General features: G+C 42.1%; 1 protein-coding gene across 2 annotated transcripts; it reads left to right on the plus strand.

Annotated features, from left to right (window-relative positions):
* Window positions 1–1311: 1311 nt before the first annotated feature.
* LOC115160062 (vasculin) lies at window positions 1312–11863 on the plus strand. 2 transcript variants are annotated; one of them, XM_029710321.1, is made up of 11 exons: window positions 1313–1854; window positions 2327–3034; window positions 4683–4802; window positions 4983–5106; window positions 5644–5828; window positions 6166–6232; window positions 6788–6975; window positions 7220–7378; window positions 7663–7850; window positions 9241–9343; window positions 11357–11863. In XM_029710321.1, exons 3-11 carry the CDS (start codon window positions 4740–4742, stop codon window positions 11510–11512), a joined length of 1233 nt encoding a protein of 410 aa, XP_029566181.1. In that variant the 5' UTR covers window positions 1313–1854; window positions 2327–3034; window positions 4683–4739; the 3' UTR covers window positions 11513–11863. The 2 variants fall into 2 exon arrangements, with proteins under 2 accessions (XP_029566182.1, XP_029566181.1); XM_029710322.1 differs by lacking the exon at window positions 2327–3034 and having other exon boundaries at window positions 1312–1854.
* Window positions 11864–16758: the final 4895 nt, after the last annotated feature.

A 16758-nucleotide genomic window follows, 5' to 3' on the forward strand; every position in this document is an offset into this window, starting at 1 on the left:
TGTGGTAGAAGTCGGGAGCAGCCTTGTGATGTCCTATACTCTTGCTCCCGGGTAGCACAGGATTTTTGCCTTAGGCACCGAGATGTTTCTCACCATAGAGCTGCCATTCATTTTCCCATAGGCTTTGTCCAACAAGTTAGAGCCTACAAAAAGACGCCATTACTATTGCTCTCTATGGCATACTGTTCCAGACAGGTCCCAGAGGTGTCTTTTGTTTTGGTGTGGGGAGAAGAAAAAAAAGGAGAAGAGGGTATCAGCAGCTCAATATAGCGACTGGAGTATGGGCGAGTGGGTGTGTCGAAAGGAAAGGAGTGGGTGTGTCGAAAGGAAAGGAGTGGGTGTGTCGAAAGGAAAGGAGTGGGTGTGTCGAAAGGAAAGGAGTGGGTGTGTCGAAAGGAAAGGAGTGGGCGTGTCGATAGGAAAGGAGTGGGCGTGTCGAAAGGAAAGGAGTGGGCGTGTCGATAGGAAAGGAGTGGGCGTGTCGAAAGGAAAGGAGTGGGCGTGTCGAAAGGAGTGTGAAAAGTAATGGGCGTGTCTAAAGGAGTGGGCGTGTCTAAAGCACTCTGCTATATGTTAGACATATTTTTTTCTTACTATACAACCTTACATTGAGCTACCATACCCGGTTTGGTCTTTGTATTTCACTGTTAGTTTTACACAAATTATTTTAAATGTTCAGTTATAAAACCAACAATTGTTTATTTTTGAAAAAAAGTGCTGATGATGGGTGTACTGTTGCTTCATGCGTTGCATGCGTGTGCTTACTGTGACTGTCATCCTGATGCTAGGTAACTACCTCCCACTATTGCTGGACGGTGGTGCTTGTCAAGTGAAGGGCACTGTGTCCCAGTGTTGTTGCTGTTCATGCCCTCCCCAATTGAGCAGACTGTATGTGCATGCATCAAAGTGAAAAATGGCCACATTAGCTACCATTGAGTATTTCAAGTTGAAGGCACACCGCTTTGTTACTCCAGGCATTGTTTCCAGAAAACAGGATCCTCCACTATAGTGAATGGGGAAACGGCAATCTTTGTGGTCAATATCCGTGGATATAAAAATAAACATTTGAACACAATTATGGTACCAATAATTGCTTTTATTCACCAGATGTATATCCTTAAACCGATTACTTTAAAATCACACACAGATTAAGTTAAAAGGATCATTTAGTTGCTAATGGCAGCCTGCAGTACCTCAGTCGGCCTTCAACTTGACATACTCCATGAGAGGGGGCAGTACTGAGCTAGCCTACAACGTCACTTCCTAGAGTACCTCAAACTGCACATGCAATGTTTCCAAAAACTCCTCCAGATAGCAAGATGGCGACACGCTGAATCGACACTTCCTGATCAAACGCGCCACTGACCATTCTCATAGGAGACAATGGGGTGACGTCATCGATGGCGTCATTCATTTTTTTTTTTACAGTCTATGGCTGGTCCACATACTTGGAAAAAAAAGGGGGGCGGGGGGTTACTCACTTTGGCCAACGAGATTCTCGCGAAACATTGCTGTATCAGCGCCATTTTGGGAAGGAGACAGGCAAAAGCGGCAAAAATTAAAAAATAAGCGAGGAATTTGCAAACACTTAAACAAGTTAATGAGATGGTCAGTGTGATACGGTTTAGACATACATATCAGCGTCTTAACCTAGTCTTACGAAACAACAAAAAAACGAATGACAACTGCTTAAGGGGGCACGAGCGAGTAAGCTGTGGCAGACTCATTCTGCAAGCTACCTACAAGCTAACGACGCTAGCTAACATCAGCTTGTGTTGAACCGCATGAAGGAGTCACTATCTGCAATGTAGCTAACTAGCGAAGTTATAGGAAGAGCTTTGGCATCATTGAAAGGTAAGTATTGCGGAATGGCTCACTGAACGTATCAATAACAGGGAGTAGCATTAGCTTGTTTGGCTAGCTACCTGGTCAAGTAGCGGAGTTAGCTAGCTGACATTCAAGAGTTGAGTGAGTTAGCTACCGTTGGCTAGTAACATCAGCTAACTTGTGTACGTTAGCTGGTGTTTAAAATGTAACGTTATTGATCGTAGAGTTAACATAGCCATGTGACCCTATATCGCAAATTTAGCACAGGCTATAGTCAAATACTTAACTAACCCTTAGGTTTCCCTTTTTTCTGCGCTATTAGTCTACTCAATATAATGCCAACTAGGTAACATTACGCTAACTGTAACTGTCAAAGGTACAGCTAACGTGACTTTCTAGTCTGCTAACTTTTGCCCTTAACTAGCAATCAGCCATATGTATCGTTTAACGCAGTCTTAGCGAACTATATTGCTATCATTCTTTCTCTTTTGGAATACAGGTGAACACTGAACAGCCTCACGTTATAGGATATCCAAATCATCAAGGAAGAGAGACGTGACTTGCTACTATTGGTTCAACGTCCGAGTTACACTGAATGGGATAAACAGCATCTGAACATGTGGACTGGTTTTGTGGAATTACAGAAGAACTATTTAATTTAGCATTTTATTTGAGACTTTGATATAATGTATATGGACTTAAATCCTGCACTGATCAGCTTTAGTCTCCTCTTCCAAGTTTTCCAAATGTTTCTCAAAAAATGAATCATTTTTGAAAGCTGTAGTTACTGTTAGCTAGCTAACTTTATTTTTGGCAACATGTGATCACACTAACATTTTATCACCTGATTTGAACAAATATGAGTTAATGGTATCTGGGCAGTTAAAACCCTTACAAAATCACTGAATCCTTCCTAAGGGGATCAGTAGGAAATTCACCCCAAATGTCTCTTTTGTAAAGTCGGGCGAGAACTTCATTGGATTTCCTTCAACATCTCTGAAGGATTTAATCATTCTGGGAACTGGAATTACGTGGCAAAAATGGAAAGTTAGTTGTGAATATCAACGTCAACATTTTGTAATTGACCCTATCTGCACGATACTTGTGGGGAGCAGATTAACTGGATAACTGACTGTGAGAACAAAAACACTAGGAGAATTTTGGGATTACAGCACAGGAGACGCCTCCGCTCAGTCCTCCGTAGCTGGTTTGTATGACTTTACATTTTTGCACCCAAATGTCTTGCAATAACAAGGATGACTTGATATTTGCATTGTTAGACATCAAGCCATGGTAGTCAACAATGTTGATATATTTTTTTCCTCTTTCGTCACCTATCCAGCAACATGTATAACTAGTATTGTTCGTCAACTGTGGTTTTGACCTCTCAAATGTTTGGCTTGTGAGCTACTAAGCAATTGGAAACAGTTCTGCAATGCTCACATAGGTCTGTAGTGAGAGAAACAAAATGCTGCTGGTTGAATCTTGATTCTGACCTCTTATCTTACTAGAAGGTCATGTTAATAGTTCAAACACTGTTTGGCTGTTGAAATCAAATACGACAGCAGACTTCCCAGTGTTTTGATTTTGAAGAGATTAAAACGCCTCCCAGTTGGAAGCAGTTAAGGAATATTCCATAGAGGTCCCTAAGCAGTTTATAATCTTACATAGAGGTCCCTTCTATGCTTTGGTCTCTTGTCACAATGGTTATGTTGCTCTGTGTGGCATTCTGGTCCACTGAGATAATGAAAGGCTCTGACATATTTGAACAAAGCGTTGTTTGCCGATAGCAGGATGCATATCGTATAGTACACACGCATACCCAGAGAAATATAGTGCAAGGTTCTTTCTCACACAACGTTCATGATACATGAATTGTCATTTTGACAGCCAGTAGTACAAACCATGCTTCCTTTTGTAGTATTTGACGTTTCCATTCACAACTGTGCATTTGGGAGACTACTAACTGATGACCAACCCTGAGAGAACCATTTTGTTAACCTCCATTTTCTAGTTTTCCAGAAATCCTATCCGGGTGGGTATAATATGTGGAACGTTCCAACAGGAATCTGTTCCAAAAACGTAGTAAATAACAAGGTTGCCAACAAACAACACATACAAAGTCGTATAGCGGCAGAATAAGATAACGGGTAGGGAGTGGACTACTTCATTACGTTTTTCACTCCACGTTTATTTGGAAAAATGTCTGTCGTCACTCTGGTAGCCTATGGATAAACGTTAAGAATAAGCTACGTGGTGAGTTGATGCCTATTCGGCAGCTAGTTAGCTAGGTGAATTGATCAGGCTACTTTGTATGCGTTGTTTGTTGACAACCTTGTACTTCACTACGTTTTTGTAACAGATTCCTGTTGGAACGTTCCACAAATTATACCCACTCATCCTATCCTGGTTGGAGGTTTATACATTTCCTGCTTATTCCCTCCTCATTACTGGAATCTTCCAAGTGTGATTTTGGGAAAACCAGGGACTTTATTGAAAGAACCCTGAATTTTGCAACCCTAGATGTGACACTGTCATGGTCCTTCTGATCTCCATCAGTCGGGCCCTGCGATGATGAATAGCTCTCTCCACATGAATGTTATCTCTGCTGTCTGCTACACCTAATGGGAAGCTAAAGGGACTGGAAAACTCCATTCAGTCCCTTGCATTGTATCAGTTGGTTGGTAGTGTGCCACTTGAAATTGAATTCAATTGAGAAGTCATTGGGCTTAATGCCCATAAACACACTGTCATAAATCCTGGAGTTGGCTCAGTTACTACAGTCTCTCTCTCAAACTCCACAGTGGCTCTTTCTCACCGTCTCTCTATATCTCTCCTCTATCTCTCTTATTCAGGGGCTGGAGAAATGATGTGTTGATGTCTTGCCCACCTCACTGGAGACGCAAACCTAAATGGCGCAGCATGACTTCACTCCAGCCTGGCTTAACTTTCCCACAACACCCTCATCAGCCAAGGTACCTTTTGTGTTTGTGGTTTTGTACTTTCCGTGTGTTTGTGTGTATCCCATGTCCGGTGTGGGTATGTGCACAAGAAGAAACACATGTCTTCTGTTCATGTCAGATGCACACCGTACATAACGTGATGGTTGTTGTCCAGAGGATTCGTTAGCCTGACAGTCTGTCCATGTGTGCTAGCCCTCTCAGGTCTATGACAAGTCTTTCCAGTCTCCTGCCAAATGTCTGGACAACCACGGGGATGTGAGTCGCAGACGCCACAACTCATCAGACGACTCAGAGCCTGTCAACGGACGCACTGGGGGTATGGAACTGGGTTGGAACGTCTAATGTTAGCGAGAATGAACCAATCAAGAGCTGGTTTCACTCTGTGTCTCTGTTAACCACTTGCTTGTCTGGCTGTCTACCCATCTAACAAGCTATCCATCCATGCGTCTGTCTCTGTGCGATAGAGGGACACTCTATACCAGGGATAATCAACTAGATTCAGCAGGACAAATGTAAAAAAAAAAATCTTGAGTGGATGGTCAGGGGGCCGGAACATAATTATAAGTAATTTGTAGACTAAGTTGACCGCAAGTAGCCCAAACAGATAAAATATTTGACTAAAACATAATCATTTCAAATCTTGTTTCCATTTGTATACAATCACACATCTCTCTATTATGCATCGGAATACTTTGGCTCATATTCCCTAAATTAAAATCACTTGGAGCTGATTTGTCTTATGTCCAACAACAAAATATATATATTTTTCAACTTAGGGGGCCAAATCAAATCGCTGTCAGTTGGGGAACCCTGCTCTATACTCTGTGGTAAAACCAAGTTGTATGTTTTACAGGAATCTTCTCTAGGAAAGAGGGGAACGGATGGGGGGTCCGGAACGGCAGCGAAGGCTCCAGCTCACGCCCTCCCCTCCAGCGTGGTGGACCCTCTCCTCGCTCCAAGAGCAAAGGCCTGCCCGAGGGCCAGCAAGCCCACAGGGACGATGGGGACAGACGCAAACAGTTTGAAGCTGAAGACTTTGTGAGTGGTGTAGTGTCAGCCCTATGAAGCTGTGACCCACCCTACGAAATAGTCCTATACAAAAAAAAACAATGTTTGAAGTTATCACCCAATCTCATGCAAATATCACCCAAGCCATTACATATTGGTCTGGCTCTTCCAACTCCCCTTTAGGAAACACTCCGCAATCTGTCTCCCCTAAATTTCTCATCTAGTATTTAACATTTTTAGTGTCTTCCAAAACACATGGATAGGGAATTTTGTCATATTATTTAAAGAACTTTTTCTTTTTGCCACGTGTCAGATTTATCCTACACAACTTGCTTGTGTTGTAAGATACCTGCTGTTATTCTTTCAGCCATCACTCCATCCTGATGCGGACCGAGAGGTCAACCGTGACAAAGCTGTTGCCACTGGAGTATGGGGTGAGTTCCCAATCTGTTCTCTCTCTATTCCCCAACTTGATTTGACTTTGATGCAGTTGCCCATTTGGACAAAATAGGATAATACATATTTAAAGCTACAATATGTAACTTTTTGTGTAACGCTGACCAAATTCACAGAGAAATGTGAGTTATAGCTCTGTCATTCTCATTGAAAGCAAGTCTAAGAAGCAGTAGATATGTTCTATGTGAGCAATTTCTATGCTTTCTGTTCTTAAGTTCTGTTTTTGCATATTTTACTTTTGGTTTTGTACACCAGCTGAAAATACAATATTTTCAGTTTTTGAAAAGGTATTTCACAGCAGTTTTTGAAAGGTAGAATGATTCTCTAAACTCAACTGCTTGTTTTGTCACACAAACTGAAATTTGGCAAACTATTAGAATTTTAGCAACCGGGAAATGGCAGAGTTTTTTTTAAGGCATATTGCACCTTTAATTAATCTATTACGATAACTGTACCTTTTTTTTGTAGTGAGGCTTTTACATTTTGCAGTAAATTGAAAAGCTGTGGTGTTTCGTCCTGCTCTGTCTATTTAGAACACCCACCCAACCCTCAATCCAGGGGCTCGAAAATGATGGTGATCAAGCGCGTCTCCAGGGAGCAGCCCACACCAGCACAGACCTGCACGTTCAATCCTCAACAACAACAAGCCCCTTCCCGCAATGGCACTGGCCCCTCCCTCTACAAGGGCCCCATCCCCATATCTGTCAGTCTTCCAGTCAAGGTGAGATTGTCATGTTGCGGTTTCATTTTCGGTTGGCTTTGTAAAAAGCAGATGCACACAGTTTTTATAGTATTGATTGAAGAAACAAATTAACCAATGATTGATATGTTTTTATTTTTTTTATAAATTAATGGTTGGTCTTTGGTTTGGTTTCTATTGACTGATTTATTGATATAGGCTTGAGGGAAGGAATGATCGTTAGGAATGTACATTGGAATGATTGACTAATTGCTGTGTTTCCCAGGCGAGTCGCTCCAGCTCGTTGTCCCCGGTGGACAAGGGCAGTCAGCCGCGGCTTATGATGCGTCTGACACGCATGACACGCTCAGACCGCAAGAGCACCTTCCTCAAAGCCCTCAAAAAGGACATGGTGGACGAGGAGGACCTCTATCACCACTGCAAGGTGTGTGTCACCCAAAGAGAGAAATTACTTTTACCCCTCAAGAAATGTATAGAGAAGTCTGTTTGAAGGTGTATCAGTCACTGACATCACTTTAAATGACCGTCATGCAAAGAAGTGGCTGTTGTAACAGCCTTGAACTCCCGTCATAACGTCGTCTTTCATGCCTTTACACTTTCATGACGACAGACTGTCGCCTGCCCATCATCCTATCGTGTTTTAAATAGTTATTTCAATGAGAAGTTGTGATATGACACAGCCTTGACCTTCGCTCTCTCACCCCTCAGCATGACGATGGTTTCCATCCGCAGAACAGCAATGTGGGCTGCGGGGACGAGAACCGTAACCGTTGTGAGAGAAGTGTCTCACAGGAGAACGGCAACACGACCACACTAACAATGAGGCAGCAAGTGCTGCGCTCCTCCACCTTCCCCCAGCAGGAGGTGCTATCCAGCTCTTTGGAGGCAGAGCACAGGTAAACACTGGACCATTCTGACAACAGTTGGGTTAGTGCTATCTGGAATCCTTGGGACGTACCTACCCTAAACCTTAACCCTAATTATTTTACATTTCAACTTCAATAAGGTGATGTCAGAGTTGGATGTCCAAAAGTTTGTGGGTCTGAAGCAACCAGATGTTATTAAAGGGATAGTTCACTTAAATTACAAAATGCCATTTTGGTGTCATTACCCTGTAAGCAGTCTATGGACAATGTATGACAGCAATCCATGCTTTGGTTTAGTTTCCCTGGCACTGTTTCCACATGCTAAGGTTTTAACATTTTGTGGTCATGGGACCGGTAATAGCATTTTGTCTAAATCATCTGAAACTATCTCAAATAGATTTTGATGCTCAATAAAGTAACTTACTGCACACAGAATCCGGTCCCTTCATATCTGCAAATACTGAAGTGGTCGGGGCTAGTAGGCAGGGCCTAAAATAAACACCCGCCAGCTGCCAAATGTGGGTAGATTTTTGTGTTGGTGGGTAAGATGTCTATTTCACCAGCCACGTTGGAGGGCACGTCAGGGCTCCGCAGTGCCAGCATTTCACTCGCATTTGTGAATAAAAATAGTGAAGTAAAACAAATGCTGCATTAGCTGTTTTCAACGTATTTCTGCCATTTTGTTTCAAACCTGGTAAATGAATCGCACAAAGTAATAGAACTATGAATCCTATAGCCTATCCCAGCTCATGCAGCAACACTGTGGGCTGTGCGCACGTGAAGTGCTGAGTAAAGATAGATTTTTAGAAGCGCTGCGCACAGGCATAAGTTGGTCTAATTTACTTGAAAGGAAAGTGTATTGAGACTGTCCTTGTTTCTTGGCTATTTAAATTGTTTTGTTCGCATGCCAGGTTGTTTTTCAATGTTTGCGTTTCAGCTGTTAGGGAAGAGAAGACAACGTGGCTACTAGTCACACTCTCAAGCTCAGGCACAAGTCGTGTTATCACAGTAACCTCCCGCCCTTAAAGGGGCAGGTGAAAATATTTCATAATTTTGGTTAAAAGAAAATGAGTTGAAATTAAACAATATACCACATTACTCCTTACTAGTAATACATTTTCTCTTTTAGAAACATTACAAAGCATGCTTATCTGTTTTCTGTTTTGTTGGTGTAATTCTGGCACAACAACAAACATTTGGCTGGTCAAATATCTTGAGTGGCTGGTAGATTTTTGAAATTTTCCTTCCACAGTGGCTTGTAGACCAAAAAAGTTTTAGGCCCTGCTAGTAGGATTGTTGTGGAGGAGCAACCGAGTAAGTGGGTGTGGTAAAATGTGCTTCCTTTTTGTCTGGCTCATAATTGTAGAGGCACAATTGATAGAAAATAGAAATCCTAAAAGTGAATCTCTTCCCTCCCCAGGTTATTGAAAGAGATGGGTTGGCAGGAGGAGAGTGAGAACGACGAGACGTGTGCCCCTCTGACGGAGGACGAGATGAGGGAGTTCCAGGCCATCAGTGAACAGGTAGTTACTCCTCCATCCATTCATACTGCAGTATTCTCCACCCCCTCCCTTAGAGCAGTGTTCTGTTACTACACTTGTTCCAGTCTGTCATAAAACACTCATTACTCTGTCACATTTGATGTGCCCTTGTCAAACAAATCATTATATTATTTACAATAACCATACTTACAGTTGTAGTCGGAAGTTTACATACACTATAGCCAAATACATTTAAACTCAGTTTTTCACAATTCCTGACATTTAATCATAGTAAATTCCCTGTCTTAGGTCAGTTAGGATCACCACTTTATTTTAAGAATGTGAAATGTCATAATAATAGTAGAGAATTATTTATTTCAGCTTTTATTTCTTTCATCACATTCCTAGTGGGTCAGAAGTTTACATACACTCAATTAGTATTTGGTAGCATTGCCTTTAAATTGTTTAACTTGGGTCAAACGTTTCGGGTAGCCTTCCACAAGCTTCCCACAATAAGTTGGGTGAATTTTGGCCCATTCCTCCTGACAGAGCTGGTGCAACTGAGTCAGGTTTGTAGGCCTCCTTGCTCACACACGCTTTTTCAGTTCTGCCCACAAATTTTCTATAGTATTGAGGGCAGGGGTTTGTGATGGCCACTCCAATACCTTGACTTGGTCCTTAAGCCATTTTGCCACAACTTTGGAAGTATGCTTGGGGTCATTGTCCATTTAGTAGACCCATTTGCGACCAAGCTTTAACGTCCTGACTGATGTCTTGAGATGTTGCTTCAATATATCCACATAATTTTCCTACCTCATGATGTCATCTATTTTGTGAAATGCACCAGTCCCTCCTGCAGCAAAGCACCCCCACAACATGATGCTGCCACCCCGTGCTTCACGGTTGGGATGGTGTTCTTCAGCTTGCAAGCATCCCCCTTTTTCCTCCAAACATAACGATGGTCATTATGGCCAAACAGTTCTATTTTTGTTTCATCAGACCAGAGGACATTTCTCCAAAAAGTACGATCTTTGTCCCCATGTGCAGTTGCAAACCGTAGTCGGTTTTTTTTATGGCGGTTTTGGAGCAGTGGCTTCTTCCTTGCTGAACGGCCTTTCAGGTTATGTCGATATAGGATTTGTTTTACTGTGGATATAGATACTTTTGTACCTGTTTTCCTTCAGCATCTTCACAAGGTCCTTTGCTGCTGTTCTGGGATTGATTTGCACTTTTCGCACCAAAGTACGTTCATCTCTTGGAGACCGAATGGGTCTCCTTTCTGAGCGGTATGACGGCTGCGTGGTCCCATGGTGTTTATACTTGCGTACTATTGTTTGTACAGATGAACGTGGTACCTTCAGGCGTTTGGAAATTGCTCCCAAGGATGAACCAGACTTTTGGAGGTCTACAATTTATTTTCTGAGGTCTTGGCTGATTTCTTTTTATTTTCCCATGATGTCAAGCAAAGAGGCACTGAGTTTGAAGGTAGGCCTTGAAATACATCCACAGATACACCTCCAATTGACTCAAATGATGTCAATTAGCCTATCAGAAGCTTCTAAAGCCATGACATCATTTTCTGGAATTTTCCAAGCTGTTTAAAGGCACAATCAACTTAGTGTATGTAAACTTCTGACACACTGGAATTGTGATACAGTGAATTATAAGTGAAATAATCTGTCTGTAAACAATTATTGGAAAAATGACTTGTCACGCACAAAGTAGATGTCCTATTTGACTTGCCAAAACTATAGTTTAACAAGAAATTTGTGGAGTGGTTGAAAAACGAGTTTTAATGATGCCAACGTAAGTGAATGTAAACTTCCGACTTCAACTGTACATTTCTAGAAAATCACTGCCTTTCACACCTAGTCGCCCACACGGTCACTAACACCCACACATTGTCACAAACAACCACACCCACACTAACTCACCACCACAACACAAACACTACCACTCTCACTCCAGCTCTCTGTAGGCTTTTTGACAGCCATTTTAAGTTCATTGCTTCTGAAATCAGTCCCTCATCCCGCCCAATTGTTTTCTTCCCTCCAGCTGCGGAAGAACGGTCTGAGGAGAAACAGCTTCCTGAAGAACGGCCCTCCCATCGACTCCCTGGCCGTGTGGAAGACCAGCAACCTCAAAATGGCCACCGACACCACGGAGGAGACGGAGACCAGCAGCAGCGACACCTCGGACGACGATGCCTAAAGCAGCCTTCATCAATAACCCTATTCACTGCTACCACACCTAACCCTCTCTCACCAGAGGAAAGAGACATTCCCCCCTGATGCAGAGCGGGCAATTCAGACGTCCTCCCATCATTTCATTTCACAGGCCCCCTTCAAGACATGGACAGATGTTCCGAATGGACTTGAGAAAGAACACTGCTTTATGGCTTTGTAGCAAGGCTCCTATTTGTTGGGGCCGGGGGGGTGGAGATTTCAATGTTGGACTAAATGTTTGTTCCATCACTGAAAAGATTGATACTATGTACCGTATGATGAATGTGGAAAAAAAAGGTCCGTTCTGGAGGCTATTGAATAAAATGATTGCAATTCAGTGTATTTGTCTGATGGAGGTTGTTCAGGTACATGTAATACACCTGTCTTGCGTGTCAAAATACTGTAGGTTACCTACATCCCCATACTGTAGGTAACCGTGACTTTGGAAGTAAAAAGGGTGACATGAGCAAAGACGACAAATGACGGGAGAACCTATTGCCACCATCTTTTTACTTAGTACCCGTTACTAGAATGGGAATGCAATGCATCTGTCCAACATCACCCTCTATTGTGTTTTTAAAGATTTTAAGCCTTAACATGATAAATGTGGCAGAAGGACTTGATTTGCTGCTGTTCGGTATAGGAGGGAATTCCAAATACCTTCCAACTTTTCCCCAAATCTTTGACCTCAACTGTAAATAATGATTCACAACTAGAGTAGTACGGAATTATCCTGCTGAGGGTACTATGATCCCTGACAACAATTTAATATATGAAGTTGAACCCAACTATTGACGGATAATTTCCGATGTTTGGAAGAAATGGCTAGCTCAACCAACCCAACACGCTTTTCACTCTTACGCCTCATTCACAATTGAATTGTGTAGTCTGTTACATTACGCTGGAAGTGAATTATTTCAATGGTGCACATTCCACACCGGCGCTGCATGCATATCATTTTTTTGCAGACTTTGCAAACAGTCCGTCCAGGGTCTGACAATAGAACAGGAAGTTACCAAACCACCAAAGATCATATTTTTATAAGCCCTTTACTGATGATGGTTGCCAGGAAGAGGCCAAATGTGGGCAGGAAGCCAGCTCTGCATCAGTACTTATAGATTGTCTACCACAGACCTTACCATCCTTATGTTTCACACAGCCAGTAAGGTTTCCTACTAAACCCCTCTCTTCACTCTAAGTGCACTTGATAATACCTTATATACCAGGGTTCCCCAACCGGTGTCCTGCAGGCTGAAGCAGGTGATTTTATTTGTCCCCCCCAAGTTTTCTGAGCAACATTTTTTCATATATCTAAAACATTTTATTTTCTTGTTGGACATTTTTTTAAAAACACCGGCAAACAAGCTCCCAAGTGATTTTAATTTTGGAAATCTGTTACAAAGTGATCTGACACATAATGGTGTTACTGCCCCCTGACCATCCACTCAAGAAAATAATCGTCCTGTGGCTGAATCTACTTGATGATCCCTGTTCTATACCATATGGTTCTTTCTCTGTGATTTGTTCTGCAGAATGAATGTTTGCATGTGAATCTTATTGTAATACGTTTTGTGTTTTCATATTTATGTTCTAGTAAGTAGTAAAAAATGTAAGCGGAAAAAGACTGTCTTCGGACGCGTTCCAGGCCGACTACGTTGCAGACGTTGCATTGCATCAATGGTCATTTGCGATGTAGCCAGCCTGTAACGTGCCCACTGTCTTATTTTCCCCTTAGGTGGTTACTGGCTCCAAAAGTGGCAACGTCAACCTGTCAATAGGCAAAATGGGTGGCGGCAGCGTCCCCCTAGGGAGTGATGCACCCTGGGAAACACTTCTGAGATGTGAGATTAGTGAGCTGTTCTAATTAGATCTGCTTCAGATATGAATCGGAACAGGTGACTATGTCTGTACCCAGTTTCTCACTCGTGGTTGGACTTCTAACGTTTGGGCCGATTGGTGTCCAGGGAAGCCGCGTAGGTGAATACGGATGATCTTTCAATACTTGTTAGTGTAAGAGCGAAGTGGAATGAGTCATTGAACGTTACAGATTTGTTTGATTTCTATATAGAAAGGAACTTGCTGACCTCAAAATAATAAGATGTTTTTAACTGTAACATTTCAGTCCACAAAACATTTGAACAAGCCTCAGATTTGTGGGGAATGTGTGTGATAGAAATGTTGTGCTTTGATGTGTGTGGAATCAATAGAAAACTGGAATGACAAATTTGTGAAGGATTGCAATTATCTAAAAGCTAGTTTTTTTTGGTATCTGTTTGAGTGTTAACGTCAACTAAGCCTCATAATAGGAGGCATCAACCAGAGACCTGTTTTTCAGGTTCATGCCTCTTTTTAAAAAAAAAATGTAGTGCAAATTTTTCTTATTTTTTAACTCTGCATTGTTTGGGAAAGAGCTCGTTAGTAATTCTATACCTGTTCTATTCGACTCGTGACATATACAATTTGATTTGATGTGCACAGGCAGCATTCCTATCCAATAAGATAACAACAACCTCATTAAATTAATGCAGGTGTAACCGATGTGAAATGCCTAGATAGTTAGCGGGGTGCGCGCTAATAGCGTTTCAATCGGTGACGTCATTTGCTCTGAGACCTTGAAGTAGTTGTTCCCCTTGCTCTGCCAGGGCCGCGGCTTTTGTGGAGCGATGGGTAACGATGCTTCGAAGGTGGCTGTGGTCGATGTGTGCAGAGGGTCCCTGGTTCGAGCCCAGGTAGGGGCGAGGAGAGGGACGGAAGCTAAACTGTTACACAGGCAACAATTTGTTGCATTAGATTCCTAATAGTATAGTGTCAATTGTATGTAATATGATGTTCTGTACATGTATTCAGTGTAGCAGAAATATCAAATGCAAACTACTGTCTTTCAGGATTTGAAAAACATTGCTTTTATCTGCTGTTGTTTTACCTGCTATCTGCTCACAATGCTCAGGCTACCTGATGTCTATACTGTTAGAATGCTCATATACTGTTAGGCTCAGCACAGTATCTTAATTAGTGTCTCCAGTGGATATTGTTGAGTCACATATTCCCATGGAAGTCAACAGAAATAGCCCACTGTCAGTCAGACCCACCATTTTCATACAGGATTTACCAAGTGTTCTACCCAAAAGGCTCAGACTTTTCTGTTTCCATCTGCTCGTGCCGGTACCGGTGTCTCACTGGGCCATGGCTCCGGCCGGCCCTGCTATCACTTGGGGCCAAAGCCTGGCCACTGGTACTTTTCAGCTTGCATTTACATTACAATGGCTAACTGTGAACTTTAACACCTTTAAATATGGATTTTTAAGCCTTGAGATAATTGAAACATGGATTGTGTATGTGTGCCATTCAGAGGGGGAATGGGCAAGACAAACGGTTTAAGTGCCTTTGAACGGGGTTTGGTAGTTGGTGCCATGCGCACCGGTTTGAGTGTGTCAAGAACTGCAACTCTGCTGGGTTTTTCACACTCCACAGTTTCCCATGTGTATCAAGAATGGTCCACCACCCAAAGGACATCTAGACAACTTGACACAACTGTGGGAAGCATTGGAGTCAGCATGGGCCAGCATCCCTGTGGAACGCTTTCAACACCTTGTAGAGTCATGCCCGATGGATTGAGGCTGTTCTCGGGGCAAAAGGGGTGCAAGGTGTCCTAATATTTTGTACACTCAGTGTATATTAACATATAATTTATATAATTATCTAAATTATATATGCCAATTAATATTCTAATTTATTTTCTTATGGTTCCGTTGAATCCTTTGTGCATCATCGTATTGTTTATATTTCTCTATACCGTTGTTTTGTGATTGATCAAGTCACTCTGAAGGTGGCGGTGACATATGGCCCTGACATCACAGTCACATGGGACGGCGGTGGTGGCTTGATTACCCAGTGTGCACTGCTCGTGGCTGTGGAGAGGGGACAGAAGGTGGACATCTTTCTTCTGCCAAGGTGCAGGTTTAAAGAGCACTTGATCAGCAGTAGATTATTAAACAACGGGGAATTTCAGATGCGTTAGTTTTTCTATGTGTTTTAACCACCGTTTTGATCAAAGCCCTTTTCTCATCACTAGTTCTTACAAAGTGCTTTTACAGTTTTTAATCTGCCTTATCAATTGACATGTTTACGATTTAGGGAGGTTAGAGACAGCAACTATAGGGCTTTAAATGCATTATTACTGTTTTGTATATGAACATTAGGCTTATGTATAACATGTATATTTCTATGTTCCCCTCTTAACACTTCGATTAACCATTTGATAAGTCATGTTAACATTTCAAAAATGTTTGCCTGTGATTATAATCAAATGAAAATGCTATTACTTGTTGTTTATTCTCAGCTCGGGCTCCTTCCTTTTTCTGAACCTTTCTGAGGTGACCCACTCATTCCAATGTACCTGCTTTGACCAATCAGAGGGAGTCTACAAGTCACAGAGCATCAGTGTCGTACCTGGTGAGTGACCTTGTAATGAGAATCAGTCAACACTAGATGGGGATACTCAGTGCTTTTATTGCTCCAAATATATTCTAAGTACTGTCAGCACTTTTTCAATCTATTTGCTTGTTATAGCTCAATATATTGATCTATCACTCAATTTGGACAGTGTGATCTAGCATGTCAAGCATGTCAGTGTTGGCTTTGCAGTAACTTCCAAGGCCGGCGGTATGGGGATGTGTGATGTGTGGGTCCAATCTTCCACTACTACCATTTGTCATGTTATACTTCAGGTTCACCAACTACCCCCCCACCATCAACCACCAACCAGGTGACCATGCTGGAAAGCCATGCAAATCAGAACAACACGTAAGCTGGCCATGTCTCTCTGGATGCTAGACAATCAAATGACCAGAATAAGGATGTGAATTAGGGTCTTATTGAGGGTAGCCATTGATTATATCATCCATGACGGTGACATGTTCATACTGAATTGATTTCTCTATGCCACTAGAGGGCACAATATATATATTTTTGTTCAATAACAAACTGAGGGTTACTTTAAATATGCCTGCTCCGTCGATACAGTATTGACAGGATAATAGGAGTTTACCAGTAAGCTTACTGTATAAAAAATGTCATTTTTTTGTTCATTTAAGAATGAGTTCATTCCATTTTTAGGTGGACAGACAGCACCTTGATGCCACAACACGCATGCATTTATGCTCTGGTCATCTGCCATAACATTTCTCTCATCTCTAGTAGAGGAAGTATAGTTTTCATACAGTTGCTAACTGA

Source organism: Salmo trutta, chromosome 23 (assembly GCF_901001165.1).
Source record: "Salmo trutta chromosome 23, fSalTru1.1, whole genome shotgun sequence".
Classification (NCBI taxonomy): Eukaryota; Metazoa; Chordata; class Actinopteri; order Salmoniformes; family Salmonidae; genus Salmo; species Salmo trutta.

Bases quoted from the DNA above. Each gene is read 5' to 3' on its own strand.
- LOC115160062 (XM_029710322.1), top strand. From the start codon at position 4,740: ATGGCGCAGCATGACTTCACTCCAGCCTGGCTTAACTTTCCCACAACA. The intron at 7,851-9,240 runs GTAAACACTGGA...TTCCCTCCCCAG, and splicing joins TCTTTGGAGGCAGAGCACAG to GTTATTGAAAGAGATGGGTT. The intron at 9,344-11,356 runs GTAGTTACTCCT...TCTTCCCTCCAG, and splicing joins TCCAGGCCATCAGTGAACAG to CTGCGGAAGAACGGTCTGAG.